The 14,323-nt window shown below is 41.3% G+C and overlaps 1 protein-coding gene across 1 annotated transcript in view; it reads right to left on the bottom strand.

Moving 5' to 3' along the window:
- cdca2 (cell division cycle associated 2) overlaps nucleotides 1-14,323 on the bottom strand; it is a gene marked incomplete at its 3' end in the record, with an annotated part of 32,360 nt that overhangs the window by 5,369 nt on the left and 12,668 nt on the right. The window contains exon 14 of the mRNA XM_079251714.1: nucleotides 13,293-14,191. Coding sequence (XP_079107840.1) covers nucleotides 13,293-14,191 — 899 coding nt within the window. The remainder of the gene's footprint in view (nucleotides 1-13,292; nucleotides 14,192-14,323) is intronic.

A 14,323-nucleotide genomic window follows, 5' to 3' on the forward strand; every position in this document is an offset into this window, starting at 1 on the left:
TACAACGGAAATTTCCAGGGCCTCTACGCCCAAGAGCCCCCACCACCACAAACCGTCCAGCAACATCCCTTCAACACCACCACCTCCTCCCTTCTCCCTCCCAGTGGCCCCTGCTCTCTCTCTTCACAAATCCAAAGGGACAGAGAGCAGCTGGAAGGTGAAGTGCAGCTTGTTGGTGTTGAGCTGAAAGTCAATCCAGACATCTCCTGTCTGAAATTTCTCCCAAAACACCAACTCTTCTCAAACCTACAAGTACTTAAAAGAAGCTGCAAAGTGCACTTTGTTTTTCCAAGGGTACAAGAGAGAGATCGGGAGGGAAATGTGTGAGACGGCTTTCATTGCCAAATCAATAGTTCTCCCGTGGTTGTGTTGTTTTAAGTGTGTGTGCATTTGGTAACTGGGCTTTCTGACAAGGCAATGAACATGCACAAATAATGTTGTCTGTGAGGAACTGTGGAGGAGGAATAGGTCATAGTAATAGAGCCGAAAAAGGGAAACACCCCAAGACATGTCTGCTTCTTTCTTTCAAAGACTGGGGTCAGTTTTTTTTTTTTTTTTTTTTTAATCAGAGACCTTTTCAGACAAGAAATATTTTTAAACAGGTTCATTAAATAAAATCTTTGTCAGACAGCACATTTATACCAAGACAAAATGCGAAGTAAAGTTTAACAGTTAAGTCTAAATATAAAGCAAAATTAAATGCTTATCTGTACTTACTAGATTAGCATAAGATATTTGAAAGCTTCAACTGCAGAGCTTTTAAAAGAGTTTCTCATGTTTTAGAAAGTCACTCGAAAATCTTTGATGCACCAAATAAATATGCAGGAAAAACTATTAAACTGTTCTTTTTAGTCCACACAGTAGATGTAGTTCTATTTTTATTGGTCAGAGATTAGTCAAGGTCAAAGCAGAACCACCAGCGGATAAAACATCGCCAAAGTTGTTTGCAAAAATAAATCTTTATCAAGAAGGCTTTATATTTAACTTTTACTGTAAATGCACGGTAGAAATAATCTGCTAATAACTGACAACAACAGTGAGACATAAGATGCAAGAGTCAAAGCATTTATTACTCAATGCACAGTAAGGAAACCGATTTCCCTGTACAATGAAATCTTTACTTTGCCGTCCTCATTGCCATGCCATTAATATCTAAAGTATAAAGAATAGACTATCCATTCATTCATTCATTTTCTAAACCGCTTAATCCAATTCAGGGTCGCGGGGAAGCTGGAGCCTATCCCAGCTGGCTTTGGGCGACAGGCAGGGTACACCCTGGACAGCTCGCCAGTCCATCGCAGGGCAAGAATAGACTAATTTAAGAAAAAATCTATGTGCATACATGTGCAGTGTGCTACATAAACTGTTCTGTGACATTAAGCATTAAATGCATTACTATCATCAGGTAAAAAGATATATTTGCAATACTGAATAAATAATATGCATAACACAGTAAACAGTATAATTGACGCTTTAAGAATTGGCATTGTTATCTTATAAAATAGGTATAATAAACACAAATTGCTTTAGATGTGGCATAATGTTGAGTTAAAGGTACAGTGTGTAAGAATGACTGACATTTAGTGGTAAAGATGGGCATAACACTTACTTTAAAAGCCTGGGACAGTTATGAATGGATGGTGGCTGTCAATGGTCAAAATCAATGGTATAAATATTTATTGATCTGCAAATGGATCTAGTGGTTTTAGGTGAAGCGATGACTGTGCAACAGGTTACCTCAAATGCTTTACAGGACCATGAAGCCGCCCCCTGGCTGAGTAAATTTGCTCAGCAGAACACAGCATCCAGATGATCATTCTGCTTGCTTAAATGCTGGACAAGACACACACACACACACACACACACAAATATATCCGTATTCTCACCAAAGGTGGCGTTGCACTAGTATTGAGCAAAAGAGAGGACAAGACCCGCATGAAGAGGAAAACTGTTGCGAGTTAAACATAGAGCACAAAACTATTGCTGTTTTGGTTTTTTTTAATTAGTCTTCTGCAAGTATACTGCAGAAATACACTGCAACAATTGACAGTATAAACAGATGAGGCAAAGAATTTGTAACGTGATTCTATGCATTTACCCACAATGCAATACTACGCCAAATGCAGGTGTAGCACGTACAAAAAGGGGAAGAGGGGCTGTGTCCCCCTTAAGCTTCCCCTATAAGGACACCCCTGGTCAGACCACCTCAGCAGGCCAAGCAAGACAGGATAAATAGACAGATTAAAAAGGTTTTATTGTCTCCTGTGTATTACAAAATATAGTCCCTAGCTACCACCTGCAGTGGTTCTGGGCTTTAATCCCAGACTGGTAAAAACACAACCCTAATAAGAAAGCGAAACACTAAAACCACATGCAATAAAACCATTAAAATATAATCCAGTCTAAAATTATACCCGACCACCAGGCAGGTGGAGCAACTCTGTACGACAGGAGACCACTAAAAGGGTCACACAGAGTTGTTTGTCCATTTGGAGACACTGTAGTAGTAAAGGGATGAGATACGAATGGAGACACAGGTTTTCATGGTATTTTATGTTGTTCTGTTTCTGGCACTGTACCTCTAAGTTTGTTCATCAGCTTCATTCAATCTGGTTTACTTGTTTTCAGCCTTCTTATGGTGCATGGAAAACAATCTAAAACCTTTCCAGTGGTGCTGCTTATTCAAAGTACTTTTACACTGTAAGCCACATTTGCACACATTCATGCAGCACCTTTCGGTCTACACACCGTTACAGTACTTTTTATAGACTGAAGCGTGCATTGGAGGCAACATGGAGTTCATGGTCCTGATCAGATAGACTTATGTGGTGTAAATGCTGACCTGGCTCGCAGATGACTGCTTCTCCAGAGCTACAGTTGCCTTGGTGATTAGTTATGCAAATTGCCAGCCAGGGCAAGATTGTATAGCAGATGAAGTTGGTTCCTGGTCAGACACATGAGTTTTTTTTCTTTTCAGCGTCATCTGGTGCTGACCAGCTTCCAAAGACCGGAAACAAAAGGAGAACAGCTAACATTTCCTCGTTTCATGGAAACAAAAATACACACCTTCAACTCAACAATTGTTACATCTTAGTTTTTAAAAATCTGTTCAAACAAATTAAAGTAAAAACACTGCAGAATTGTGCAAGTTTGAACACGAAAACAGAGCAAATAAAAATATCTTTAATTTAAGTCTCGGCACAGGAAGCAACAAAACATCATCTTCCATTAAACTTTTGCTATTTTAAATTACAGGTTTCAAGTTTAGCTTTTTTTTTTTTTTCTTTAAACAGATCTTCCTGTCTGTTAAACACCCACCCCCTCTTTCCTTTTGCTTTTCTCTCTCTCTCTTTTTTTTTTACAGTCCTGATCATGTCTGCAGTAACCTGAGCCTCTGCTTTGTGTTATTACTCCACAATGCTCTGTATGACGGCCTCATTCTCATCGTTGCTGCACGGCACGGCTGGCAGCAGCTTTAAAAATGTAAAGGCACACAGCAGCGAGTGTACATGCAATCTAAACCTTCTGTTTGACACAATAAAAGTGGACAGAGTAAAGATGTAGAGAAGGTTGTTTAAGAGGCAGTGATGGGAATGTTTCAGCCTTTACCACATGATTCAGGAGCTTCGTTCACCACCGTCAGATATAATACAAAACAAGTTTGTTTATTTTTGTTCCTTTTTTTTTTTTTCCCCAAGTAGAGAAATTAATCTTCATCTGAACAACTTCACCACAGAATGTTTCTTTGCTTTCACACAACAAACAGAAAGTATCACATGATGGCTTGTTTGGCTCTCCAGACCTCCCACATCACAGGCTCCTTCCCAAGTTCGAGACTTAGTTTTGGAATATAGCAGCTCTGCAGTGTTTGCAGAGCAGGATGCACCGCAGACAACAATGCAGCCTCCAGGACTCACACACATGCACACACACATGCACACACACGCGCACACACACATTCCTGCGGGCCTGGTGCTGTTTGGTGGTGGGAGCTAACCTCTGGAGCTCAGCAGGCTTTGTCTCCTTCTCCCCTCCACCTCCGCTCTACCCCGACCTTTTTGTGCTCATTTACTTATACAACAAGCCTTTCTCACACCAGAACATTAAGACCTCTTCAATCAGTTCCATTAGGACTCAAGGAGAAGATTTATGTCAAAAAGGATATGTTGGTTAATGGGTGGGTGAAAGCAAATGATGCAAGATTCCTTAATCGAATCAGAGCAATATATATTAAAAGCCATTCACTACACAGTCATTTATATTAATGATACCACTTTCAGATTACTTCAGGGTAATGGGATCAAAAAGTGTACATTCCCATGAATGATGAACCCTCAGTGGTAGTAGTAAATTGCATTACAGAGGCAGTAATGATCGGCGTTGCTGTTATGTAAACTGTGATGAATCAGTTATTCATTCGATAGTGTCCCTAACAGAATAATTTGATTTGTGTTTGTAAAGATTTGCATGTTTGCTTTCCCCCCTCTGTACTGCAGTAGCAAGAGGCAGCAGATGGAGCGTGTTATGTCATCACATTGGCATAAATGAAAATTACAGATTACCCAGAGACTCATGTAATAATGTGACATGCTTATACAAATCACACTGAAGGTGACAAATTCTTCGGCTGCCTCTGGATAACAGTATCTGGTCCAGGTGACAATGACAGAGGGCTTGCTGTGTTTTTCATATGGAGAAAGACAACAGAAAGAGCAGCGGAGAGCGATAATAATATCACATCTCATCCATCCAGGTTTTCCACACACACATTTTGCTGCCTGGAAACAGTATGGCGCACCAGATGAGCTCAGCTTGAAGAGCTTTTTATGTATGAGGCTACATTTAACCCTCAGTTTAGCTGCTTTGCTGTGGAAGATACTCATAACCGTGGCCCGTAAAGCATTTGTTTTTATTATAGTTTAATCATACTTATATTATAGATATCTTTATGGTATAGCAGGTATATAAAAAAAAAAAAAAAAATTCTACATTATTAAAACCCCAACAATAACACATTTACCTTAAAAAGAATATATATATATATATATATATATATATATATTAAAAACTGTTTCTGGCTAGATGTTTGTTTTTTTAACAATAAAAACTGAAAATAAGTAGAAAATTTGAATGATTCTTTCATCAGTGTAATTATAAATTAAATGAAAACTATTCTACTAAGGAAAGGAATTTATAACTGTCATATTAAGGGATTATTAAGTCATCTTTCTAATATTAGAAGAATGTTGCAAGGATTAAAGTACTAATGTGTCAGAGTGATCTAGAAAGAATGGTGTTTTTATGTTATCATATTTATGTTTTGGTTTGATTACTATACCATAGTATTGTCTTCCTTAAAAGACCACATAACTTTTATAGCGTTGGACTTTGCGCTGTTTTTGTTATTTCCTCAAAGATGCAACGTGCTATAACACCAAAGTTCAAAGCAGAAAAATGGAATATGTTATAGGAAAAGTGTTTTGTGGACTGCACGGTGGTGTGGTTCCTGGTTTGAGTGTTAGATGGGGAGGAGTCTAAACAGGGCCTTTCTGTGCAGCATTTGCATGTTCCCCCACGTATGCCTGGGACCTCTCTAGGTACTCCAGCTTCCTCCATGCATTGGTCACTTTAAATCCTCCATAGGAGTGAGCATAAGTGGCTGTTTGTTTCTTAGTGTTGGCCCTGAAACCTGTTCCAACTTTTTACTGCCAACAAATTCACAATAAGCCATTTTTTTCCCCATGAACTGGTAAAATGTTGCAGTTTCAACATCTGATGTGTTGCTTTTGTTTAAATTTCACATTTGTGTATTTGCATCATTTTTATTCCACTGTAAATATAGATTCTAAAAAAATGTGAAGATCTTTCTCTTTTTCTTTTTCAAAGATCAGATCTTCGTTCCAGATTACATGCTTCACAAGGAAAGTTAGCACTGGTTCCTACAGGAATGACTTCAGGGACAAATATGTTATGACAAATAAAAACAACCTCCACTTGATCTCTTAAGAACTAAAGTTAAGGACTCTAAAGACATCCTGCGGCAGAAACCATCATGACAGAATCAAGTCACACCCAGTCCACATGACGATGGCCACAGAGCATCAGTATCAGTGAACTTCCCGCTTTGAGGTCACCAGTTGAAGCTACTTAACTTAACCTCTGTGTGGCAGACAGCGTGGCCTGGCCCTGGGGCGGCGAGTCCTCGCCTGACCCACAGAATCAAAGCATAACAAACCCTTTCTACTGCAGCGGGGGCCTGGAAACCATCACTGATACTGGCAACACTCAAAAAGCTCAGAGGTCATCAATAATGACTCCATTTACTTAACGCCGAGCCAAACACCTGCTCATTTATCACAGCTGACACATGTCAGCCTGGCTCATTTCTCTCTAAAGAGTCAGCCAGGCAGGGCTGCACGGTGGCGCAGTGGTTAGCACTGTGGCCTCACAGCAAGAAGGTTGCTGGTTCGATCCTTGGCTGGTTTGGTCAGTGGCCTTTCTATGTGGAGTTTGCATGTTCTCCCCGTGTATGCGTGGGTTCTCTCCGGGTACTCCGGCTTCCTCCCACCATCCAAAGACATGCATGTTAGGTTAATTGGTCACTCTAAATTGCCCCTAGGAGTGAGTGTGAGTGTGAGCATGAGTGTGGTTGTTCGTCTCTCTCTGTGTGGCCCTGCGATGGACTGGCGAGCTGTCCAGGGTGTACCCTGCCTGTTGCCCAAAGCCAGCTGGGATAGACTCCAGCTTCCCCGCAACCCTGAATTGGAATAAGCGGTTCAGAAAATGAATGAATGAATGAGTCAGCCAGGCATTGCACATCTTGATCGGGTCACCTCCGGCACCAGGAGGGCTTCAGCGAGCAGATAAACAGAAAACACAGTTAAGTTCAAGTCACTACACTGAAGACCTGGTTGGATGACTGGCTGTTTGTGAAGCTGCCAACATGTGTTCATAGATTCTAAATATCCTGATAGAGCTTTCCACACTGTTGCAGTTTGGTAGGAATTTATTTAACTGTCATTAAAGATGTGCAACAGAAGTGTCTTTAAACAGAAGACAGCAAACTTGGGAAACTCCAAATTCAGATGTTTCATTGGAGGGTATGATGGCTGACTCAGTGGTATGAAAATGATGCTTACATTTAAATTCATGATGGAACTCTGATGATTAGTCTTAATGTAGCCGCTTGTATGAGGTAAGCTGCTTTTGCCATTTTTCACTTTCTACTTTTGGAACAAGTTTTCCTCTAACAGAGCTTCTCAAAGCACCAGCAGACCCACCGCCAATGTGCGGCACTGAGCAACATGTCCCATAAGTATTTTACTGACGAGTTCAAGGAAATCAAATGACATCTGTTAGGTCCAAGAAGATCCACAGAGGATTTTAAAAGATTAGTTTCTAAATGACTGAACTGAAAATATGCATGCAGGGGTTCACACAGGTGGTTATATAGCGAAGCATGGTTCAGAGAGCAGATCAGCATTAACATATAATGTCCTACATTATGTCAGGGTGTGTGTGGATGTCATGTCTTTACGCTGCGACATTTGGCGTAGTGGGAATAAGTATAATGTCACAACATGGACCACTGATAGTTATTAGGTCAGCAATAACTTTAGTAAGAGTGTAAGGCATAAAAAAACACAGTGGCTACTTGTTTACAGTCTAGGCAGATGGCTGCCCTCCCTGAGCCGGGTTCTGCCGGAGGTTTTCTTCCTGTTGAAGGGGAGTTTTTTCCTTCCCACTGTCGCCTCGTGCATGCTCAGGATGGGGGATCGGATTGAAGTCATGATTCGATGCAGTCAGTTGGTTTCTATTTTAGGCTATGTTTGAATTGGCTTGAAATGATGTGTATGTAAAGTGCCCTGTGACAACATTGTTGTGAAGTGACGCTATACAAATAAAGCTGAATTCAATTGAATTGAAAATATGGTTTTGTCATCTAAACATGTTCCAGAATACTTTGGTTAAATCAATGTCTGCAAGGTGTTCGGGTCCAAATGATCCGCCCTCCACCGCTGTGGCTGACAATTGAAATGAGGTGTTTGTGCTGATTTATTGTGCTTGGTTTTATCCAGATATATCCACTCTGCTCTCATCAGCTCACAGAACTTTTTCTTTTCTTCAATCTCTTTTCTTTCCCCCCAGAAGACCTGTTTGTGCAGATGCAGCCATGCTGCTGTGTTTTTAGGAAGACACTTTCTCCTACAATCCTTCCAAACACTCCAAATTCAAGCCTTTTTCTGAACTTCAACATTTAACATACTAACAGAGGCCTGTAGAGTCTAATATGTGTCTCTTGTGTTTTTGCAGAGTTCTCTGAGCACTGCACAGCCTGATGGAGGGCGGAACTTGCTCAGAAGATTGACAGCTGCTTAAAATGTTTCCCACTGGTGAATATTTCTTCTCACTGTGGATTGATGGATTTCAGATGGAATTGATCTTCCAAACTCTCCCAGACTGACAGGAAACAAGTGTTTTTTCACAATCACTGCTGATGTCTTTCCTCTTTGAGGTGCTCACACTGCTGATGTCTTTCCTCCTTGAGGTGCTCACACTGCTGATGTCTTAATCACGCGACCTTGATTAGCAGCTTTGCTACTTACCCTCTTAACACCTAAGGAGCCAGATGGGTATTTTAGTCTTTATTAAATAAATAATATATGTCATAAGTCATTGCTCATCTGATGTTGAATTTACCTGATTTTATGACTTGGTGGGAACAATTTTATTTCATTATGCCTGTAAAAGCAGGCATCCTTCCATCTTTATGTCTTCTTGTTGCTTTAAGAAGCAATACCATTTTTATATGAGCTGAATCATCGCGGCCCCATTTTCAGGATGGTGGCTGCCTTGCACCTTTCAGGCTTGAACACAGCCTTTCTGCTGGGACTGCTCTGAGAAAAGTTGCCATGGCAGACTGCTTTCACCCTCTGGAGATGTGATGCTGATGAGTTTTGTTCCAGCTCTGCTTCTCCAGGACTCTGAAGAGGAAATGTTTGGGAACTGCATTTAAAGCTAAATATATCAACATTTGAAGCATCTGTTTTGACTTTTTCAGAAGAACAAAACAGTGGAAAAAAATCTCAGTAATCCTGATTTACTCATCCTGCTGAAAATATTAAAAGTGTGTTTTGCCTTTAACTTATTAAACTTGAAACTGCACCCGAACAAGGACTAATTTAGCATCTTATCACTCTTTCTGTCATTCCTCTCCTCCTCCAATAACACCATGTAGCATTTCTTTGATAATTCAGTAAAGCTGAATGATATATTGTTTACACATTGTCATAGTAATGTGCGTCTGTGCAGTCGTCACATTGCAGGTCTGCAATGTGGGAGGCAAAATTTCAAGGAAACCTGACACACAGGTTTGCTTATAGCCAATAGCAAACTTTTATGGTAACACCCATTTCACATTTGCACATGATAGAATGAAACATCCACTCATGACTTGTCTCAATTTAAAAAAAGCAGTAGAAGACTGTAAGAATAACTCTCAAACACAATATCCAAACTTGGAACATTCAGAAAAAGGGGTAAGATGAATGCAGGTAAATAGTCAACAACAAGGCAGGAGATGCAGCATTTTTTGAGTTATCTGATGAAAAATCCTCTATTTTTTGGGTTGGCAATAAATTTAGCAAAATCACTATGCCAGTTTTTTCCGATGTTGTGCAGCCTTATAATTCAGCCATGGTTCACATTTGAAAACAAGCAGTGTGTTTGTATCCTGTTGCTAGTGGATGACATGGTGCGGTTAAGAGAAAGTTATAATTTGATGCTCCAGGCTGTGAAAGAAAAAAAAAAACCAAAAAAGTTTTGCAGCCTCAAGATGCTGCAGAGCAACAATAATTCCAGGAATGTCAGTGTGGCATCAAAATAAGCCAAAAGCACCAAGTTTTAAGTTGCGGCTGCAGCGCAGCATTTGACCCCTTTCTTTTGCCAAATCTGTTTCTATTAAATACAGCGACATAAATCTGATGCATTTTCCCCGCATCCAACAGTCAGATGGAAAGGAACGCATCAGTTCACTGATAGTTGTTCAAAAAGACCAAAAGGTTTCATTCTTATCCAACTCCAGATCATATTTAGCAGGGAAGCCATTTCATCCTGTGCTGCAGCAAGCTGCTGTTTTGCCCCTTTTTAAACAAACACTGAGAACAGACATCAATTAAGTGGATTAAAGAGGATTTTCTACGGAAGAGGTGATGTTGAAACAAGTGCTACTCCTCCTCCACTTTTCTCCATTGTGTCGATCAAAAGAAAAAGGAGCTGAGGTGTGTAGCGAAATCAGGGAGATTTAGAAGGTATGCTGTTGTCTACCTCTTCATGTGCACACAAAATGCTGACAGTGTTATTCACATCCTCCATTCACAGCTGGTTGCAGTACATCTCTTAAGAACTGCCGTATTGTTGTGGTTTCTTAATATTAAAGTAAAGGTGCAGAGCTCAGGTGGAGGTGGTTACGTGTTGTAACAACTTTCCGGCTTTTACCCTTATTGTCTTTATTTAAATGCTTTTAATCAGATTTCATGTAGCCCAAACTAACATGTTAAATGATTCCATTCACGTGTAAAGATCACATGTAAACAGAGTGGAATTGAAATGTGTGGAATTACTGGATGTTAACGTTGCTTTCCACACAGCAAAGCAACATTGGTAACTTGAAGGTAAAAGTTCAAAATTCCAAATTAAAACTTCTGAGATCAGTCATTTTTTTTTTAAATAAAACACTTTTTACACAATAATAAAATGTAAATACATTAAAATCAAGAACCCATGAAACCCACACGACACAGCAAACATGTAAAATCATGTCTCGAGAGTGTCATGAGGTTATGTTTTCCTGTATCCTTAGGTCTGGTTTCCTCTTGTGTTTTTTTCCTGTTTTGCCTTGTTCCATGTTCATTAGTTCACCTGGGTTCATTTAGTTCATCAGTGTCACCTCTCTCATGTTTTAGTTCTGTGTATTTATACCCCTCACGTTTGGTTTTACTTTGCTGGTCCTTCGAGAGCCAATACATTTGTGGTGTTTTAGCCCTGACTAGTTAAGAACACACAACTATGCAGAATTTTTGGGTTAGATATGAGAAAGCCTTTGCAGACTTTGTGTGAGCGCTGCATGCAGACGCAGCTGCCTGAACCAGTCACAGCTGCAGCATGCAGACACGGTGTGACAGCAAACCAAACCAAGAAGCTTGAGGGTCTCTTGTCATTGTGGCGCCTTTGTTTTGTTGCCCTCCTCCTGCTTACTCACACTCCATAGGAGAGCTGTGTTGGGCTTAGAAACGGTGCCTCTTTGCATCAATAATAGAGGCTCACAGCACTGAGTGTAGAAAGGGCCCCGGCAGCAGGACAACTTAATACCATTCAGCCACTAATTAACTAATTGAAAGACGAAAGTCTCTAAATCTGGAGGTACAAATAACTTGTGTCTGTGTGTCTCTGCAGAAAAGTGTTTATCTGTTTAAAATGAGGCATAAAATCAAGGGTACAGCGAGTGAAAATTTGTGGCTCAGTCCCATATTTGTCAGTGAGCTCAATGCTCTCTCATTTCTGACAAGATCCTATAAAGTCCTGATTTATCGCTGACTAACTCCCAGTTTTTGTTTGTCTGGAGGACTGAAGAGGTGGGAGTCAAGTCCATAAGGTCAATCACATGAAGCTGTAAAGTGAGATGTAACCCACATTCATGAGGGCTGAGTGCAGCGGAGGACAGGGAGCAGAGGCTAAAGATATAGAGCAGCAAAGCTTCAGTGGAAAGAAATATACTCCATTTTTGTGAGTCCTCCCTTCCAGCTGTCACCCCGCTCTCTGTCCCATGGGGGGTTGCCACGGTGACAGGAGGCCACATGTCTTGGGGGCGTCGTTTTGCTCAAAGGACCCCATTGTTCTTGTGTTAAGCCGTCTTCACTATGCCCGTCTGCTAGGGACAGGGGCTTCACACAACTTCGACACACACTCATTCCCATAACAGACAACACACCCAACACCCACTTGTATAGAGGTGCAGCAGTTTGGATGAATACTCAGACAATGAAAGTGCCTGTGCACAAAGATGGTACATGTTTTGAAATGAGAGGTGGGTGGCTGGTTGAGGGAGGGGTTTGTATCACACCTCAGCAAACGTGGAAAAAAATATATCTTGTTGTAGCAGAAAGAAAGAAACGACATCAACCTCTGAATAACTTCCTGTCCTGATGATGAAACCAGCTTCAAATGGCTTTCCATCTCCACATTACTGATAAAATTGACTGGTTCCTTTAATGCTGCCACCAGATGGCAGTAAAGCCCCATTTCATCGCCACTGCTCAACGTAAGTGGCTCCAGTTGTGTCTATCCATCTTGCAGAGAACACACAGACAGACCTTGGCATAGAAAAAAAAAAAGGAGGCAGAAACCTCCAACGTCCTTCAGCAAAGTGACTGACTTGATGTAATAGGAGGTCGTCAGTTACCCAGTCATGGATATATTACAGTCATGCATCATTCTGGGAGCAAATCTTCCTTTGTGAACTGAATTTCAAACTCAATTTGTTACAGCTCCCTGTTCCTCTTTGATAGATGGACTGAGAAATTAAAGAGCAGCTGATTTGAATCTATAGCCGGTGGAAAGCGAGTTTGGAGGCTGATTTACCTGCAGACATTTAGACGTGGTCAAACTGCAGATCAGAAAGGTCATTAACGCAGCACTTCAGTCAGATCACACAGATGGAAAGCTTTTGGTTTTATTGTTTGGATGAGTTCTTTTAAAATGAGTTTTAATCATTTGCTTAAATGAACAGTTTAGTCTAATGTGCCTTTTACACAGTACCAAAACATTTACTCAGAGCAAGGTGCATTTTCACATTTCGTAACTCTTAGATTATGTTAACTCGGCTGTTCATGTAAGGCAAACAGAGGAGCCACCCCGCTTTGCATATATAAACAACTCAGAGCATTAAGCAGTACGGCCTCCTCTATCTGTCCACAGCTGTTATTGCCTCAAACATGCTGAATCCAGCAACTTTGGAGAGTGAGGCTGAAGATGCTCTGTGATTACCAGCTGAGTGGCGTAATATTGATTAAGAGGAGGTCAGCAGAGATGATTGGGTGCTCTGTGTATTGACTTGATAGGTTACAAGAGGGAAAATTGTTAGAAATGACAGGTCAGCTCGACTAATTCACAAAGAAAACCCTCCGTGTTTTAGCTACAGAAAAATAATCGGTCTGAAAGATCAATTTTTCCTTAAGGAAACAGCTCAAAGAAGTGAAGGAAGTAGTGTGCATTTATTAGTTTTCTCCCTTTACTGTCAGTTCCCTGGGTAAGTCGCCGTGCATCTCCTCCAGCGGGGGAAGTTGGGCAGGCAGAGCGGCGCTGAGCCGCCGTCTGCGGGTTTTCCTGCGAGTCTCTTTAACAGAGTCGGGGGAGGTGTGAGGCAGCCAGGCGAGTCCTGCACCGTTGCTGCTCTGCTCCGTGTTGCTCTGGTTCCTCAGACTGCGGCGAACTGAGCGCTGCCCTCTACTGGCAATAGGTTTAAACACATCTTCAAAATTAAAGTCATCCTGCCAAGGGGCAAGGTCTGCATGAGCAACCCCCCCGTCTTTCTGGCTTGATGACATGGTCTCTTGTTGGCTGGCTGCTTGCTCTCCCAGTCTGCTCTCATCCACGTCACAGTTGGTTTGGCGCTCCTCTTTGTATATTTGCAGCTGCTGTAGCTTTGAGCTCCTTCTGCCCCGCTTGGCTTGCTTTTGCTCTGGCTCGGTGTTGCTGGATTCTTCATCTGAAGATGGGAAGTCTGAGGGGGGTGCATAATAATCTGATTTCTCTGGGACTGTGCAGGGGGTGCCTGACAAAGTCTGGGCACAAACTTCTTCCATGTCAGCTTTTCCTTGACCAGGTTCACTGCATTTCGACAGGCCTCCACTTGAAACCTCGAGGCTAGACGTGGTTTGATCTTCGAAGTTCTCCTCTGTGTTTTTTCCTGTCTGCACGTCAGGCTCCTCACTGTCGATGACACTGACCTTCTTCTTTAGGCCCGTTTTTCTGACTGTTAACCCTACCGTCACGTTGTTCTTCCCTTTTCTACAAACTTTAAGTGAGACAGAATCTAGGGAAGGCTTTTCCAAGGTTTCAGTCCCAGCGAGATCACCTGTTGCTCGAGTGTCATTTACCACCTCAGGGTTGATGAGAAACTCTTGATGTGAGGCTGTTGAGAAAAAAAATTGGACAAAAACAATCACAGGAAATTTGATTTTAAACGTTGCTTTTTGTCAGGACAGAAAAATTTTTTGAGAGGGGAGATTTTTTTATGGGCTGTGTTACAGGGAGAAAAAAAAGG

Source organism: Telmatherina bonti (assembly GCF_933228915.1).
Source record: "Telmatherina bonti genome assembly, chromosome: 13".
NCBI classification, from domain to species: Eukaryota; Metazoa; Chordata; class Actinopteri; order Atheriniformes; family Telmatherinidae; genus Telmatherina; species Telmatherina bonti.